We start from the raw sequence: 15,521 nt of genomic DNA, 5'->3' as shown, positions 1-15,521 counted from the left end.
ACTCAAATCAGGGAAATATTTAATTATTGAGTTTACGTATTTATAGGCCCTACTTTCCTACTTCGTACTTTCGTAGTATTGTGCTAAAGCATCTTATAATTTGTCACGTGTTCTCTGACATTATTATATGAACAACCTTTTTGTTAGTTTCATGAAATCTATAAAAGGTGTGTATATTTAGAATACTGCATATTTTCTTTTGTGTATATCACAGGAAACAAACATTGACATCTTCACATACGTAAGGAATAAAAAGGATTTCGTGAGATATACCAATTGTGTGATTAACACCTCTTATTTTACACAGGGAAAATTGGTCCATTTGAATCCAGAGTTATTCAAACCAGACCAGTTTCACACTCCTTTATTCAATCCAATCATGATTTCACAAGCATGAACACATGAACATGAGAATTAAAATTCCTTGAATTTCTCAAAGTCTGTTCCTCCCTCAGATGATGAATACTTGAATGCATTTCTCACATACAACCCTAGCACAATCACCAATAACATCACCAAACCAATGTTCATCAATATCTTTGGCCTCTTAATCAGGTTAACATACTTGTTACCACCAAACCCTTGCTTAACATCCTGGTCTTCCACTGATCTCAAACTCACTGTGAAATCTAAAACCCTTGTTTTCAGTCTCTGAGTTATCTTAGCTTTTGGCTTCTGATCTTGTGCTGTTAATTCTGCCACATTAGTCCTCACCTTTTTCTCAGCAATTTCTTTAGGTACCTCTTCTTCTTCTTTCGTCTCACCCTTTTCTTTTTCATCACTTTTTTCTTCATTCTCTTCAGCCCCTTCTGTTTTCTTCTCTTCTTTTTCATCACTGGTTGGTTCTTTTTCTTTCTGCACTGACTCTTGCTTTTCTGCATGATCTTCTTGTGCTTGTTCTTTCTCTTTCTGAGGAATTGGAGCTATCTGTGGCTGTGCCCTAGCTAGGGTGATCAGCTTTGGAAACTTGATGGTTAGAACACCACCCTCAAACTTAGCACTCACATCATTGGTGTCACAGTATGGAGGAATCGAGAACTCTCTAGAAAAACGACGACGCTTGTTCTCAAGAATCTGTCGCTCACCATTGATCCTTAGCATAGGAGCTGAAGTCACTTGAACCCTCAGTTGTTCCTTTGTGAATCCTTTTCATTTCCAAAGTATATACATACATAGAACAAAACATAGCATTTTTACATCATGTTCATCCTTTTTAATCAGAATTATATATATATATATATATATATATATATATATATATATATATATATATATATAACTATTTGTGAACATTTTGATCCTTGAGTGACATATTTAAATGTTTACAGAAAATATTTTACAGAAAAAGAAGTTAATTTTTACCTGGCAGCATTACAATGAGGGTGGCACTTCCTTCATCTTCAGACCATTCAAAATAAGGATCAAAATCTTGGTAATCAAAATTAGCTGTTGATTGTGCCATGGTGATTGTTTTTAGTTGATGTTTTTGCTTTTGGGTTCTCTTGTTTTTCTGTCTTTTGTTGCAGAAGTGTGGTTTTATATATGCAGAGATGGAAGATTGTTATGCATTTTTACACGCAAATTCTAGTTCCTGTTATTTCTCTTTTGCTTTATTACTTTCTTTTCGTGCAAACAATATTGTGTCTCTGTTATTAGGGCACTGATGCACGAAAAACTATATGCTTTGGTATGAGAGAAGAGGTAAGTGATACTAAACCTGCAAATATGTTGATTTCACAAAAGTTAAGCATTTTCGTTTCTTTATTCCTTTTTCAAACAAAGATTTGAAAAATACTATATTTTAAGAAACCGACTTCTTCAAAAGAATGATTATGTATCACCAGAAAGAAAAAAAAATTATATGTATATACGATCATTATAATTTACAACACAACACACAGTGCATAAAAGATAAAAGAGAGTAATTTCAAAATATCAAATACATGTATATCAAAATCACATACAAATGTTTTCACAGTTCATTCAAATATTATATATATATATATATATATATATATATTATATATATATATATATATATATATATTATTTTATGGATACATATGTTCAATTCATTGTACATATACAAAAATAAATAAAGTGTTTAACTCTTAACCGATCTATTTCTCATGTCATCAATCACTAACATATAACATACATTTTAGCACACAACTTTCAGTAAGTTGTCTAACATAACAAAAGCTAAAAAAAACACATTCACTCATATGACATGGTGAATTTCTGACTTACCAGACACAACCATTTTTTTATAAAGCGAACTAGGTCATAGAAATTTTATTTGATGCTCACCACATTATATTTTCTTCTATGTGAATTTAATATCTGAATAGTTGATCAAACTATCTCCTTTATAATCTCAAATTCAATTAGAGATGTTAAAATGGGTCTTAACCCGTAAACTAAACTAATTTACCACAGGTTTGAACTGACCTTTAGCTTATCAATTTAGTGGGTTAGGCGAGTCAGGCCAAAAGAGGTTAGTGCGTTGAAAATTCTAATTTGACATGTTTTGTTTTGACTGGTCGTCAAACACAACACATTTAGCCACCCATATGTATAGGAGTGACAAAAAAAATTAGCTTCACACGTTTTGCCTGACTTGCCCTTGGCCCACCAATAACGAATTGGGCCGGGTTGACCCACCAATTGAAAATGGGTCAGGAGTTACATCTTGCCCCACCATAGGCTGGCGGGCTGGCCTACCACTTTTTTGTTTATTTTTTAATTTTTTTAATTTTAATTTTAATTTTTTTAAACTTTTTATTTATAAAATTAGTTTGTATGTATACTTATAAATGAATATTTTTGATTGGATAAATTAAAATAATTATCACATTTACATGTTAAACTCTATTATAACTAATAATTGGAACTTAATTTATAAGTGTTAATTATTAAAATTATAATATTGTTGTATATTTACATCATTACAAAAATATAATGTAAAAAAAATTAATTTAAAAAATAAGAAAAAATTAAAATAAATAAATAAAAACGGACTAGTAGGCTAGGGACAAGCTAGATGGGCCGAGCCAAAACGAGCTAAGAAGTTGAAAATTTCAACCTGGTCCGTCCTGTTTTGGCAAACTGGTTTATCGAGTTCGACCCACTTTGTCTTCCAAATGTGTAAGGGTGATAAAACAGGTTTGTCCCACTCGTTTTGGTCAGGCTCTCCCTTGGCCCACAAAAAATGGATTGTGTGGGCTGACCTACCAATTAAAAATGAGTGAGGAATTGCATCTTGTTCTGTTATAGGGCAAGCTAACCCACCACTTTTTTCTTTTTAGTTTTTTATTTGCAAAATTTATTTGTAACAGTATTTTATATTTACATTTACACAAAATATCATATAAAAAATACTTTTTTTTAATTTAAAAAATAGAAAATTAAATAAATAAAAATGTACTAACGGACAAAAACAAACTAAAGAGACTAACGGGTTAAAATTTCAAGTGACTCTCTCCATTTTGCGGACTGGTAGACTAGCTCAACCTACCTTTCCACCCATCATATGTACTTGGTTATAAAAATTATGTGAAATTAAATTGGATTATTTTGTTATTCCAAATTCCTATATAAATTTTGTAGTAATATGTTCGGCCATGATCCCTTTGACAGTAACTACAATGCCTACTACAGTTGTTCTACCAGTCACTCAATTATTAATTACATTAATTACTTACATAATCCTCTAAACAATGTTATTTCAATGGTGTAGTTGTATGTAATTAAGAATAATAAATACAATATCATTTATTAAGTTGAAAATAAATATAAGAAAAGTCAGTGTAAAAAAGTAGGAGTAATTTTAACTAAATCCTAATAATCGATGGTAACCTTTAAAATTTTCATCTTATTATTAATAAGAAGAAAAAATAAATTTATAAATATTTTATAAAAAAAGGGTTAAATATGATTTTAGTCCCTCAAGTTTTAGTGAAATTTGAAATTAGTCCATCATCAAAACTTTTGACCAGTTTAGTCTTTCATCTTTCAAAATGGATGAATTTAGTCCTTTTAACCAAATTTCGTTAAATTTATCTGACGTTTTAAGCGCATTTCATGATAGTATTTAAATTATTTACACTATTTGACACATTTTTGCTTCAATGTTAATTAAATACTATCATGAAATGTGTTTGAAACGTCATATAAACTTAATAAAATTTGGTTAAAAGAACTAAATTCACGCATTTTGAAAGATGAAAGATTAAATTAGTATAAAGTTTTGATGAGGGACTAATTTCAAAATTCACGCACCAAAAACATATTTAACCCTCCAATAATGAAGAATAGTTGTTGTGGTATATTTTATTTTGGGATAATAATTCGAACTTGATCGATGTGGTCCAGAACCTGAGTGCAAGATATGGTAGCATATGTTTCCACGGCAGTGCAGTGTTTTGATAAAGAGAAGAAAGAGGAAGGTCAACAATACTGAATGTTCTCCAACATTTTCGAATTTTACACTGCGATGTGAAGAAAGATATACAGTTACCGACACACACATCATAAGAGTTTAAAGTTCTCTTGTCTTGCTGAAAACTATCTGAAATAGCAGTTGCTGAATTATGGAACTGCAGAAGACTCCAACAAGTTTGGTTTTTGGTGTCAATGGTGAGAGGTTTGAGCTCTCCCACGTGGACCCGTCAACTACCTTGCTCCAGTTCTTGCGCACTCGCACTCGTTTTAAGAGTGTCAAACTCGGTTGTGGTGAAGGTATATCTATCTATATATCTATCTATATATACATATATGGTTATATCAATCTTTCCTTTTTTGTTTTTCAATGGTTTAGTTGAAAGTTGCCGTGCCCTTGTAGGATGCATGCTGTTTCAGTTTTGTGCTTTGTTCTTCCTTTCTGCTTACTGTCACTTTAAGATGAAGAAACAATGGAAGAGTTAACATGTCACTATATAGATTACACTTTAGCTATATCAATTACTTTTCATATTCATTTATATATTAAGTTCCTCAGATCCTAACTCTTTAGTTCAACCATTCAGAGTCTTATAATTCTTTCAACCATTATCAAACATTTGTAATTAAGTAATTTTATAATCAAGGTTTACTTGTGTTCTTCAGAAAGTTATAATAAACGCCAATTTGTATATGATTTAACTAAGTATCAAATACCAGCTTTCAAACTATATAAAATTGTAAACTAGAGCTTTTATTAGTATGAATGCTTGAAATATAATAAATACAAAGAATGACTTTCAAGAGTTATGTGAGAGTAATTTGATATACTCTGTTTATGCACTAGAGTGGCTTTTAGCAGTGCTATTTGTTCTTTTCAACTTGGCAGTTGATGTTTTTGAATTGTTGGTTTCAGGGGGTTGTGGTGCTTGTGTAGTTTTAATCTCAAGATACGATCCTGTGCTTGAACAAGTTGAGGATTTCACAGCGAGCTCTTGTCTCACACTACTTTGCAGCATACACGGTTGTTCAATAACAACCAGTGAGGGAATTGGAAATTCTAAAGAAGGATTCCACCCAATTCACGAAAGATTTGCAGGATTCCATGCCACTCAATGTGGCTTTTGTACTCCTGGAATGTGTGTTTCCCTCTTTGGAACTCTTGTCAATGCTGAAAAGACCGATCGTGCAGAGCCACCAGATGGCTTCTCAAAGGTAACTGTTAGTGAGGCTGAGAAGGCTATTGCAGGGAATCTTTGTCGCTGCACTGGGTACAGACCAATTGCTGATGTCTGCAAAAGCTTTGCAGCTGATGTTGATATGGAGGATTTGGGGTTTAACTCGTTTTGGAGAAAGGGAGATAACAACGACTTAAAGGTTAGTATGTTGCCTCGATATGATCGTAATCAACTGAGTAATAAATTTCCTACGTTTTTGAAGGAAATCAAGCATGATGTGTTCTTGGCTTCTGAGAAACACAGTTGGCACCGACCCATTAGTCTAACTGAGCTTCAGAGTTTGTTAAAATCAAACAATTCTAATGGAACACGGATAAAAATTGTAGTTAGTAATACAGGTATGGGATATTACAAAGATAAAGAAGACTATGATAAGTACATTGATCTAAGGGGAATTTCTGAGCTTTCAAAGATCAGAAAGGACCGAACAGGGATTGAAATTGGAGCAGCAGTGGCAATATCTAAAGCTATTGAAGTTCTGAGAGAATATATCAGAGGTGAGATTCTCTCAGATTATGCAATGATACTTGAAAAGATTGCTGATCATATGAGCAAAGTTGCCTCAGGATTTATTCGGAACACAGCTAGTGTAGGTGGCAATTTAGTCATGGCTCAAAAGAATAATTTTCCCTCGGATATTGCTGTAATACTTCTTGCTGCAGATGCAATGGTTCACATTATGACTGGCACACAATTTGAGTGGCTGACACTGGAAGAATTTCTGGAAAGACCAGCGTTGGGCTTGGAAAGTGTACTTTTAAGCATTAAAATTCCTAGCTTGGAACTCAATCAAAGTGAATCCTCAGAACCAAGAAGTAGATTCCTCTTTGAAACATACCGAGCTTCTCCACGGCCTCTTGGAAATGCCCTTCCCTACTTAAATGCTGCTTTCCTGGTTAAGGTGTCTCCATGCAAGGATTCTGGTGGAACTGTGATAGATACTTGTAGGTTGTCTTTTGGTGCTTACGGGAGTAAGCATGCAATCAGAGCCAAAAAAGTTGAAGAACTTTTAGCTGGAAAACTTTTAAGTGCTAGCGTTCTGTACGATGCTGTCAACTTGACTACAGCCACTATTGTATCTCAAGATGATAACGCATTAACAGCTTATCGTTCAAGTTTGGCTGCTGGTTTTATTTTTCAGTTCTTTAACCCTCTTATTGACAGTCCTGAAAGAATAAGCAATGGTTATTTGAATGGTAATGGTAAAAATTCTTCTGCTGAGGAATTTGAATTAAAAGTAAGTCAGAAGAAGGTGCCTCATGACAAAGTTCCAACTTTACTAATATCTGGCAAGCAAGTGCTTGAAGCAGGCCATGAGTATCATCCTGTCGGCGAGCCAATCGTGAAATCAGGAGCTGCACTACAAGCTTCAGGTGTGTTTTCTATCATTATGTCTTATAATGTATGATGGTTAATTTGTATACATGTGAGCCTCTCTAGATCCTATAAATGGATGAGACTCTGAAAACAACTAAGTTAAAGAAATAACTGTTCTCCATGCTCTTGGTTCTGATGATGAACTGTGTATCCATATTTTGCATCTTATAGTCTCTGGGTACCTTGTAAATGTTGTCGAGATAACTATGCTAAAGGGTCCAATTTTAAGGTCATAAAAACTTGTTCCAAATGCTTTTGGTTACGATGAATTCTGCATCCATATTTTGCATCTTGAAGTCTCTGGTTTCCTTCTAACTATGCTCAAAATTTCACCTTCATGGTCACAGACTAGTTTTTATGTGTCTTATATTCTCCTGTTTTGATGCCTGTCAAATATGACTTTTCATGTTTAGTTGTTTAAATTTATGTTCAGTAGCAATTATATATTTGTGAATAATCAAATATAGGTGAGGCTGTGTTCGTGGATGACATTCCATCACCATCAAATTGCTTACATGGAGCATACATTTATAGTGCAAAACCTTTAGCAAGGATAAAGAGTATAAAACTCACGCCTGAGTTGCAACTGGATGGAGTGAGGGATATCATTTCATATAAAGACATTCCCAATGGTGGGGAAAACATTGGATCCAAGAGTATATTTGGGATCGCACCTCTATTTGCAGAAGAAAAAGCTAGATGTGTTGGTAATCGCCTTGCATTTGTGGTGAGTTCTTAATCCCTCGTTGTGATCCAACAATGTATAAGCATATTTTTCATTTCTTTGGAGATTGATATGATAATACTACCATTTTAGTCACTGAATGGCTTCTTTAGGTTGCAGATACTCAGAAAGTTGCAGATATTGCTGCAAACTCAGCTGTTGTTGATTATGATACCGAAAATCTTGAGCCACCTATTCTATCAGTTGAAGATGCTGTTGAAAGATCTAGCTTTTTTCAAGTTCCTCCATATCTCGATCCAAAACATGTTGGTGATATATCAAAAGGAATGGCTGAAGCAGAGCACAAGATTCTTTCTGCTGAGGTACATTGCTATATGTTTTTTGCTTTTATTTGTTTTCCCTCATTCTCTCATTTCACAACTTTATGCGCCCTGGTTTTCATACAATGCTTAAGCTTGCTCCTGAATAGTTAAAGTTCAAATAACATTCATTGTTATCCATCTAATTTAATGTGAAATTCAGATGAAACTTGGGTCTCAATACTATTTCTACATGGAGACACAAACTGCACTTGCTGTTCCAGATGAAGACAATTGCATCACAGTTTACTACTCGAGTCAATTGCCCGAGTCTGTTCATTCTACAATAGCAACATGCCTAGGAATTCCCGAAAATAATGTTCGTGTAATTACGAGAAGGGTTGGGGGTGGTTTTGGTGGAAAGGCCTTGAAATCCATACCTGTAAGTATTTAGTTATGTTTTAATGTTTTGAAAATCTTATTCATTACTACATCTCTCTCACTTTTTTTCATTATAATTTACCAACAACTATGTATAATACTAACAATTTGATCTTGCAGATTGCCACATCATGTGCACTGGCAGCACATAAATTACAGCGTCCAGTTAGGATGTATCTAAATCGAAAGACAGACATGATAATGGCTGGAGGAAGACATCCTATGAAGATAACATACAGTGTTGGATTTAGGAATGATGGTAAGATTACTGCACTGGAACTTCAGATTTTGATCAATGCTGGAATCGATGTGGATGTAAGTGCAGTTTTGCCACATAATACAGTTTCTGCACTTGAAAAGTACAATTGGGGTGCACTAGCTTTTGATATAAAGGTATGCAGAACAAATCATCCTAGTAGATCTGCTATGAGAGGTCCTGGGGATGTGCAGGGATCACATATTGCTGAAGCTATTTTAGAAAACGTTGCAGCTACACTTTCAATGGATGTAGATTCTGTGAGAAGCATTAATCTTCACACGCACAAAAGCCTTCAGTTGTTCTATGAGAACTATAGTGGTGAACCTTATGAGTATACCTTGCCTTCAATATGGAGTAAGTTAGCAGTTTCTTCGAACTATGACCAGAGAACCAAAATGGTGAAAGAGTTTAACAGGATCAACAGTTGGAAGAAAAGGGGAATTGCTCGAGTACCGGTTGTGATGAAAGTGATTCTGAGACCAACCCCTGGAAAAGTAAGTATTTTTTCAGATGGGTCTGTGGTTGTTGAAGTTGGAGGAGTTGAAATAGGTCAAGGTCTTTGGACAAAGGTGAAACAGATGGCTGCATATGCTCTCAGTGCTGTTGAATGTGAAGGAACTGAAGATCTCTTTGATAAAGTAAGAGTTGTACAAGCTGATACTGTGAGCATGATTCAAGGAGGCTTCACTGCTGGGAGCACTACATCAGAGTCAAGTTGCGAAGCAGTTAGGCTTAGCTGCAACATCTTGGTGGAGAGACTAAAGCCTCTTAAAGAAAAACTGCTGGAGAAGATGGGTTCTATCAAGTGGGAGACCCTTGTTCTTCAGGTAGGTGTATTTAAATCGCCTTAGGCCTCAACTGATAAACCAGATGGACGTGGTAGGAACATAAGTTAACACCTTTTAATTAAGAAAAATGTTCAGAGAATTAATTGGAAATGAAGTTGAGAGAAAAGAATATCTTCTTATTTAATTACCATGTCACTGACAATTTATTAACATACAGGCATACATGCAAGCTGTGAACTTATCAGCCTCTTCATTGTACACACCCGGTAATGACAGTCACGGTTACCTTAATTACGGTGCTGCAGTAAGTGAAGTAAGTTGTCTTTTTTCCTATGCATATCTCAGATCAAAATGGTATTTTCTTGAGTACACTTGTAGTTACTACTTCTCTAGAATGTTAAGTGTTTGTTTGTGTCATATTTACGCACAAACCAAGTTACTGAAGTAAATGAACCAACTTGTCTCGTATGTATGCCATGCTAAATAATGGACATTTTTTTCTCAGGTGGAAATTGATCTTCTGAATGGAGAAACCAGATTTTTGCAAACAGATATTATTTATGATTGTGGACAGAGTCTAAACCCTGCTGTGGATTTAGGACAGGTAAGTTGACTACATAAGGAATAAACAGGAAGGCCCAAAATAAGTTTTTAACACAGCCTACCACATCAAGGCTCTCTGGGAGTGGAAAAAGCAGAAAGAATGGGCAAACAATTACCTATGCTATAAGTTTAAAAGGCTAAATATGATTTCACTTCGTAAATTTGGATTCAAAATTGAAATTTGTCCATATTTCAAACTTTAATACATTTTGATCTTCAAAAAATAATAGATATAATCTTTCTAACTAACGAAGTTAATATTTTTTACGTGTTAAACGGTATTTTAAATTGACATTTGAACTAAAACGTGTCAAATGATGGTGTAAAAAGCTCAAACGTCAACCTTAAATGTTTTACGTGTCAAAGAAATTTAACCTAGTTGGATTAAGAGAAATATATCTAATTCTTTTAAAGTTTTGGATCAAAATATATAAAAGTACATAAACAATTTTTTACTTTGCATCAAAATTAAAAAATTAAAAACATATTTAACTCTAAATTAAATTCTAAATAAGCTCCGATTGATATTTTGTTAACAACCAAGGTAAGAGGTTGAGGAGCCTTGTTAAGAACCAAAGATGCATCAATTCCTTATGCTAAAAATATCTTGCCAAGAACCAACTCAACCAAAAACCAGTTGGAGGTCCTATTAAATTTCTGTGGTCTCTTCCAAGTTACAGTTATTTCATTATGAATGTTTATCCTTCTTAACAAACTTATTTTCTGCAGATTGAAGGAGCTTTCATCCAGGGCTTAGGATTTTTCATGCTTGAAGAATACGAAACAAATCTCGATGGTTTGGTGTTGCAAGACGGCACTTGGAACTATAAAATTCCTACTGTAGACACCATACCTATGCAGTTTAATGTTGAAATCCTCAACAGTGGGCACCACCAGCATCGTGTTCTATCTTCCAAAGGTATGACAATGAGAAAAAACTGTTCTTGCATTGGTCTTATTTATTGTTCCTCGTGAATTCACGTCACTCATGCATGAAAAGCTTCAGTGTTAAAAAATGAAATTTGTTGTTGGTGCAGCATCTGGGGAGCCACCATTAATTCTAGCATCTTCCATTCACTGTGCCACAAGAGGAGCAGTGAAAGAAGCAAGGAAACAGCTTCTTTCATGGAGCAACCAAGATGGAGCAGATTCAACATTTGAGTTGGGGGTTCCTGCAACCATGCCTGTGGTGAAGGAACTATGTGGACTTCACATTGTGCAAACATACCTCAAATGGAAAATGACCAAACAAGTAAAAGGGTAAGGAAAATCATAATTTTGACACCCAACTCTCATCATTTATTTTTTTTCAGGTATTTTAACGTGGGTCATTAATTTTTTTTAAAAGAAAAGACGATGGTATATTAATCAATGACCTACATTAAAGTTAGGTTGTGTTCGTATGGTAAGATAGATTTGGAAGAGAGTGTGAAGATAGATTTATAAGAGAGTGTGAAGATGAATTTGTGTGGATTTAAGAAGATGAATATGTGTGTTTTTTTTGAATAAATTTAAAAGATAATGGAATGGATTTGAAGATAAATTTTATAAAAGTTAATGAATGATTTGATTGATATGATAAATTAAAAAAAAGTTATAGTAGATAAATTTTAAAATTTACTAAAATACCCTTCATAATAAAAATTTAATAAAATTACAATTGAATGAATTAAAAAAAATTAAAATTTAATAATATTTTAATAATATTTTTATATATTAATTATTATATATATATATATATATAAATTAATAATAATAATTACATATATTATTATTAGTTTTTAACAATATTATAATTATTATTAATTAATAATAGTAATCATTTTATATACATTATTAGTTATTATAAATTAATATATTAATTCTTATATTTTAAATAATATTTTAATTATTAATTATATATATATATAATAATTAATATAACAATTACTATTAATAATTGTAATATGATGATAAAATAGGAGGATAAAAGAGTAAAATATAAATTTTTGTATTTGTGGTGAGATTTATTTGTGAGATATTCTTTTGAATTTGTCTGCGTCTTTTCATTCTTATTCATTGAAATAAACATGATCTTTTAATTTATTTATCTCTTCAAATCAGTTTAAATAGTGTAATCCGCATAAAAGAACACTAAGTAAATTACGCAGAAAGTAAACGATAAGAATATAAAAATGAAAAGTTATATTATCATTGTTCGAAAAGGTAAAAGGGTTTGAAAGAATTTTTTTCCATGACAAAATCCAAACACGGAATTCTATGTTAATATTAATTTTTACTTTAATAAATATATGTATGAAAAATCAAATACATATTTAATTTATTTAAATCACTAATCAAATTTAATTAAATTAATAAAATAAAATTTTGTACAATTGTTTTTTATTAAACTAAACATGAAATATGACAATGTTACTATTGAACCTAGTTACGAAAGAAATAAAATAAAATTTAATGGAATCATTTAGCCATTATTCGGGGTTAAAAAAACTCATTCACAATCTTTCATGTTTCTCAAATTTGACTAACCTTGGAAATCACCACCGTTAACTAGCAAAGGTTACATGATACTGTGAATTTGTCTAAAGTTTTTAAACTTCTGGATCTGCTGGGGTTATATATCCGTTAAAATTAACATTATTTCTGGATATTTGTAACCATCGATAATAATAAATCTATTGTCAAAATTAAATTAGTGTATTTATTGAACACGAAGAATAGAAAATAATATTTTTTTAGTTATTAATTTTAATATCGAACAATTTTAGAATTAAAAGCTTATTTTAATCGTATAAAATGGTAAAAAATAAAATAATTAACATTTGGTGTTGACTTGTTCACATTACTAGAAAAATATTAATGATTGATATTAGTGTTAAATAAATGATAATCATGGCAACCTATGGTTAACGAACGTGCTACTAATTAATGATAGACGTTTCTTAAAATTTATATTTAGACACAACTCATTTAAATTTATTTTAAAAAAGAAAAGTTCATTTGCATTATAATTTGGTTGAGTAATTTAATTTGAATTGTATTTGAAAATTAATTTTTGTATCTTAGTTTATATTTCAAATATTTGTTTTTAAATAATTTTATTTATAAAATTTAAAAATAAAATTTAAAATATTCATGGATATCTATAGATATTATGAAGATAAAAAAAATATACAAAAATATTTTTATGATATCCAACTAGCAATGAACGGGTGAGCAAATTTTCTTTTTAAATGAGCAATAAACTTTTGCTATTGATTCGTTGTCATTCATATACACAGATAACATTCTCTCAAATTTAAATATAAAAAAAACTTTTATACTAATTAAGAAAGTTTCTTAATGTGTGTAATTCTAATAATGATAATTTTTGAAATCTTCTCTTTAAATTATAACGTGATGTAAAGACAAAAGAAGAAATCTCAATTAATTGAAAATGAGTGGTGAAAATATTTAAATTTTGATCACATATGATAGATTAATTGATAATACAAATGTGTTAATTAAGGTGGGGGAGAGAATGAGATTTTTTTCTTCTTTTTTCTTTTTTCTTTATCTGTTTTATAATCCCAAATCCTAATTTCATATGCACGAATTGAACTATAACCACCTCCATCACAAATTTTTCACCAAGGAATTTTTGTATTCAATTTTTTATTTAATTTTGTTTCACATTATTTTTAAAATATTTCGTAATTTTACTTTAATATAAGAGTTTTGTAATATTTCGTAATTTTATTTATAGGATATAGAAAAATAATTTGTATATTTATGATTTAGATCTTATTTAAGATTGGATTTCTTTTATCTCACGTCTATATATTTCGATGGAAATATCTTGTAAGACTTAAATCTTAATTTCACAATTCAACATATGATTCAATGGAAATCGTTTAATCACTCAAACTTTATAAATAAATTTTATTAGAAATAATTAATAATATTTCGATAGGAAGTAGCGCTTAAAGCTAATAAATACTTTACATTTATAACATGATTACAAATAAAAAAGTACTAATGATTCTAAAAACATCTTTATATTGTTTACACTAATTTCTTTTTTTACTTAAAAGAATCTTAAATGACTCCACGTAGTTAACATAGGACCGACCTTTTTTACCTAATATTTTCTTAAAAATTAAATATCTGATAAATTAAATTTTGTAATAAAATTATTTAATATTATCTTTGTCGGTGTCAATGTGTTCTTTTTAAATTGAAACACGTGTTACTATATAAGTGATTTAAAAATATTCACTTAAAACATTAAATTAAATATATTAACATAATAAGAAATATTTCTTTTATGATCTTAATTTTATAATGACTATTAAAAGTAAAAGGATAAGCAATAAAATAATACTCGATTATATAAAATGATTCACGATAAATATGAATAGCGGTTGAGATCAACCAACTTAATTCGAATTTAGTATCTTAAAATCACCTGTAGACTTTTGAATTACAACATACTTACACTTTGATTGATTATATTTAATTCATACTAAACTAATTTCTTTTCTAATTTTGAATAAATAAGATAAAAATATGGATCATTAATAAAAAAAACTTGTGCGTAATTTTAAAATTATTTTTACAATAAACTATAATTTCATGTAATTTATTACAAAATTTTGAAAAAGTTATTATACCAAAAATAGAATTTAAATTTAAAATTTCTTTCAACTTAAATTAAAAAAAAGTTACTAAGATAATAACATCTTTACTTAGTCGAATAGCAATGAGGTTCAAAATTTAATTCAAAATTAATAATAATATAGTATCTTTAAAAGAATAAAATTTATTTAAGTTTTAAATACTTTATGAATATTAATATTTTTAATTAAGTTTTCAATAAATGTTTAAAATATTTCCACTCTAGTATAAATATATTATTATATAATTTTATTATTTTGTCTTTTGTTTACTGTTAAGTTTATTATTATTTTTTTAATACCTTTGTAGTTGTTAACGCTTAACTCCTTTAGAAAGAGCGAAAAATAATTAATTAGTAATAAAAATATTTATCTGTCGAGCTATTTAATTACTCAATCAATTTAAATAAATTGAGTTGAGTTTCATTTATGATTAAATTAAATTTAATGTAATAAATTGAATGAGTCCTTCTATACTCATTTTAATACTTGTTATGCACACACACTTTGTTTTATTTTTATTTTCTATTAATTTGAACTAAATTATCATAACTTGATTTATTATTGAAATCTTAAACAAACTTTAATATATATTGCGCTATTTCTTCTAATTAGGATAATACTTAAAAGGTCCAAATTTTCAACTTAATTGATTGAACCTAATCCAACTCGTTTAAGAACAAGTTTGTTTGGTTAGAAACAATTTAACATTAAAAAGAAGTATACCGGTCAATAT

The 15,521-nt window shown here is 30.5% G+C and overlaps 2 protein-coding genes across 2 annotated transcripts; one reads left to right on the top strand and one right to left on the bottom strand.

The window, feature by feature from the left end:
* Positions 1-192: 192 nt before the first annotated feature.
* Positions 193-1,537, bottom strand: LOC114195153 (inactive protein RESTRICTED TEV MOVEMENT 2; the record flags this gene model as incomplete). Its single annotated transcript, XM_028085544.1, has 2 exons — positions 193-1,145; positions 1,363-1,537. Coding segments are annotated over 2 exons (906 nt in total), but the record flags the coding sequence as incomplete, so codon positions are not given.
* Positions 1,538-4,367: 2,830 nt separating this feature from the next.
* Positions 4,368-11,649, top strand: LOC114193305 (abscisic-aldehyde oxidase-like). The gene is made up of 10 exons (XM_028083038.1): positions 4,368-4,740; positions 5,357-7,051; positions 7,523-7,782; positions 7,893-8,102; positions 8,263-8,481; positions 8,601-9,566; positions 9,745-9,840; positions 10,033-10,131; positions 10,860-11,049; positions 11,168-11,649. The coding sequence occupies exons 1-10, from the start codon at positions 4,593-4,595 to the stop codon at positions 11,392-11,394; spliced, it is 4,110 nt and encodes a 1,369-aa protein (XP_027938839.1). The 5' UTR covers positions 4,368-4,592; the 3' UTR covers positions 11,395-11,649.
* Positions 11,650-15,521: the final 3,872 nt, after the last annotated feature.

This window comes from Vigna unguiculata, chromosome 8, assembly GCF_004118075.2.
Source record: "Vigna unguiculata cultivar IT97K-499-35 chromosome 8, ASM411807v1, whole genome shotgun sequence".
Classification (NCBI taxonomy): domain Eukaryota; kingdom Viridiplantae; phylum Streptophyta; class Magnoliopsida; order Fabales; family Fabaceae; genus Vigna; species Vigna unguiculata.
Note: the sequence above shows the minus strand (reverse complement) of the source record. Positions and strands in the feature narration are given on the sequence as shown.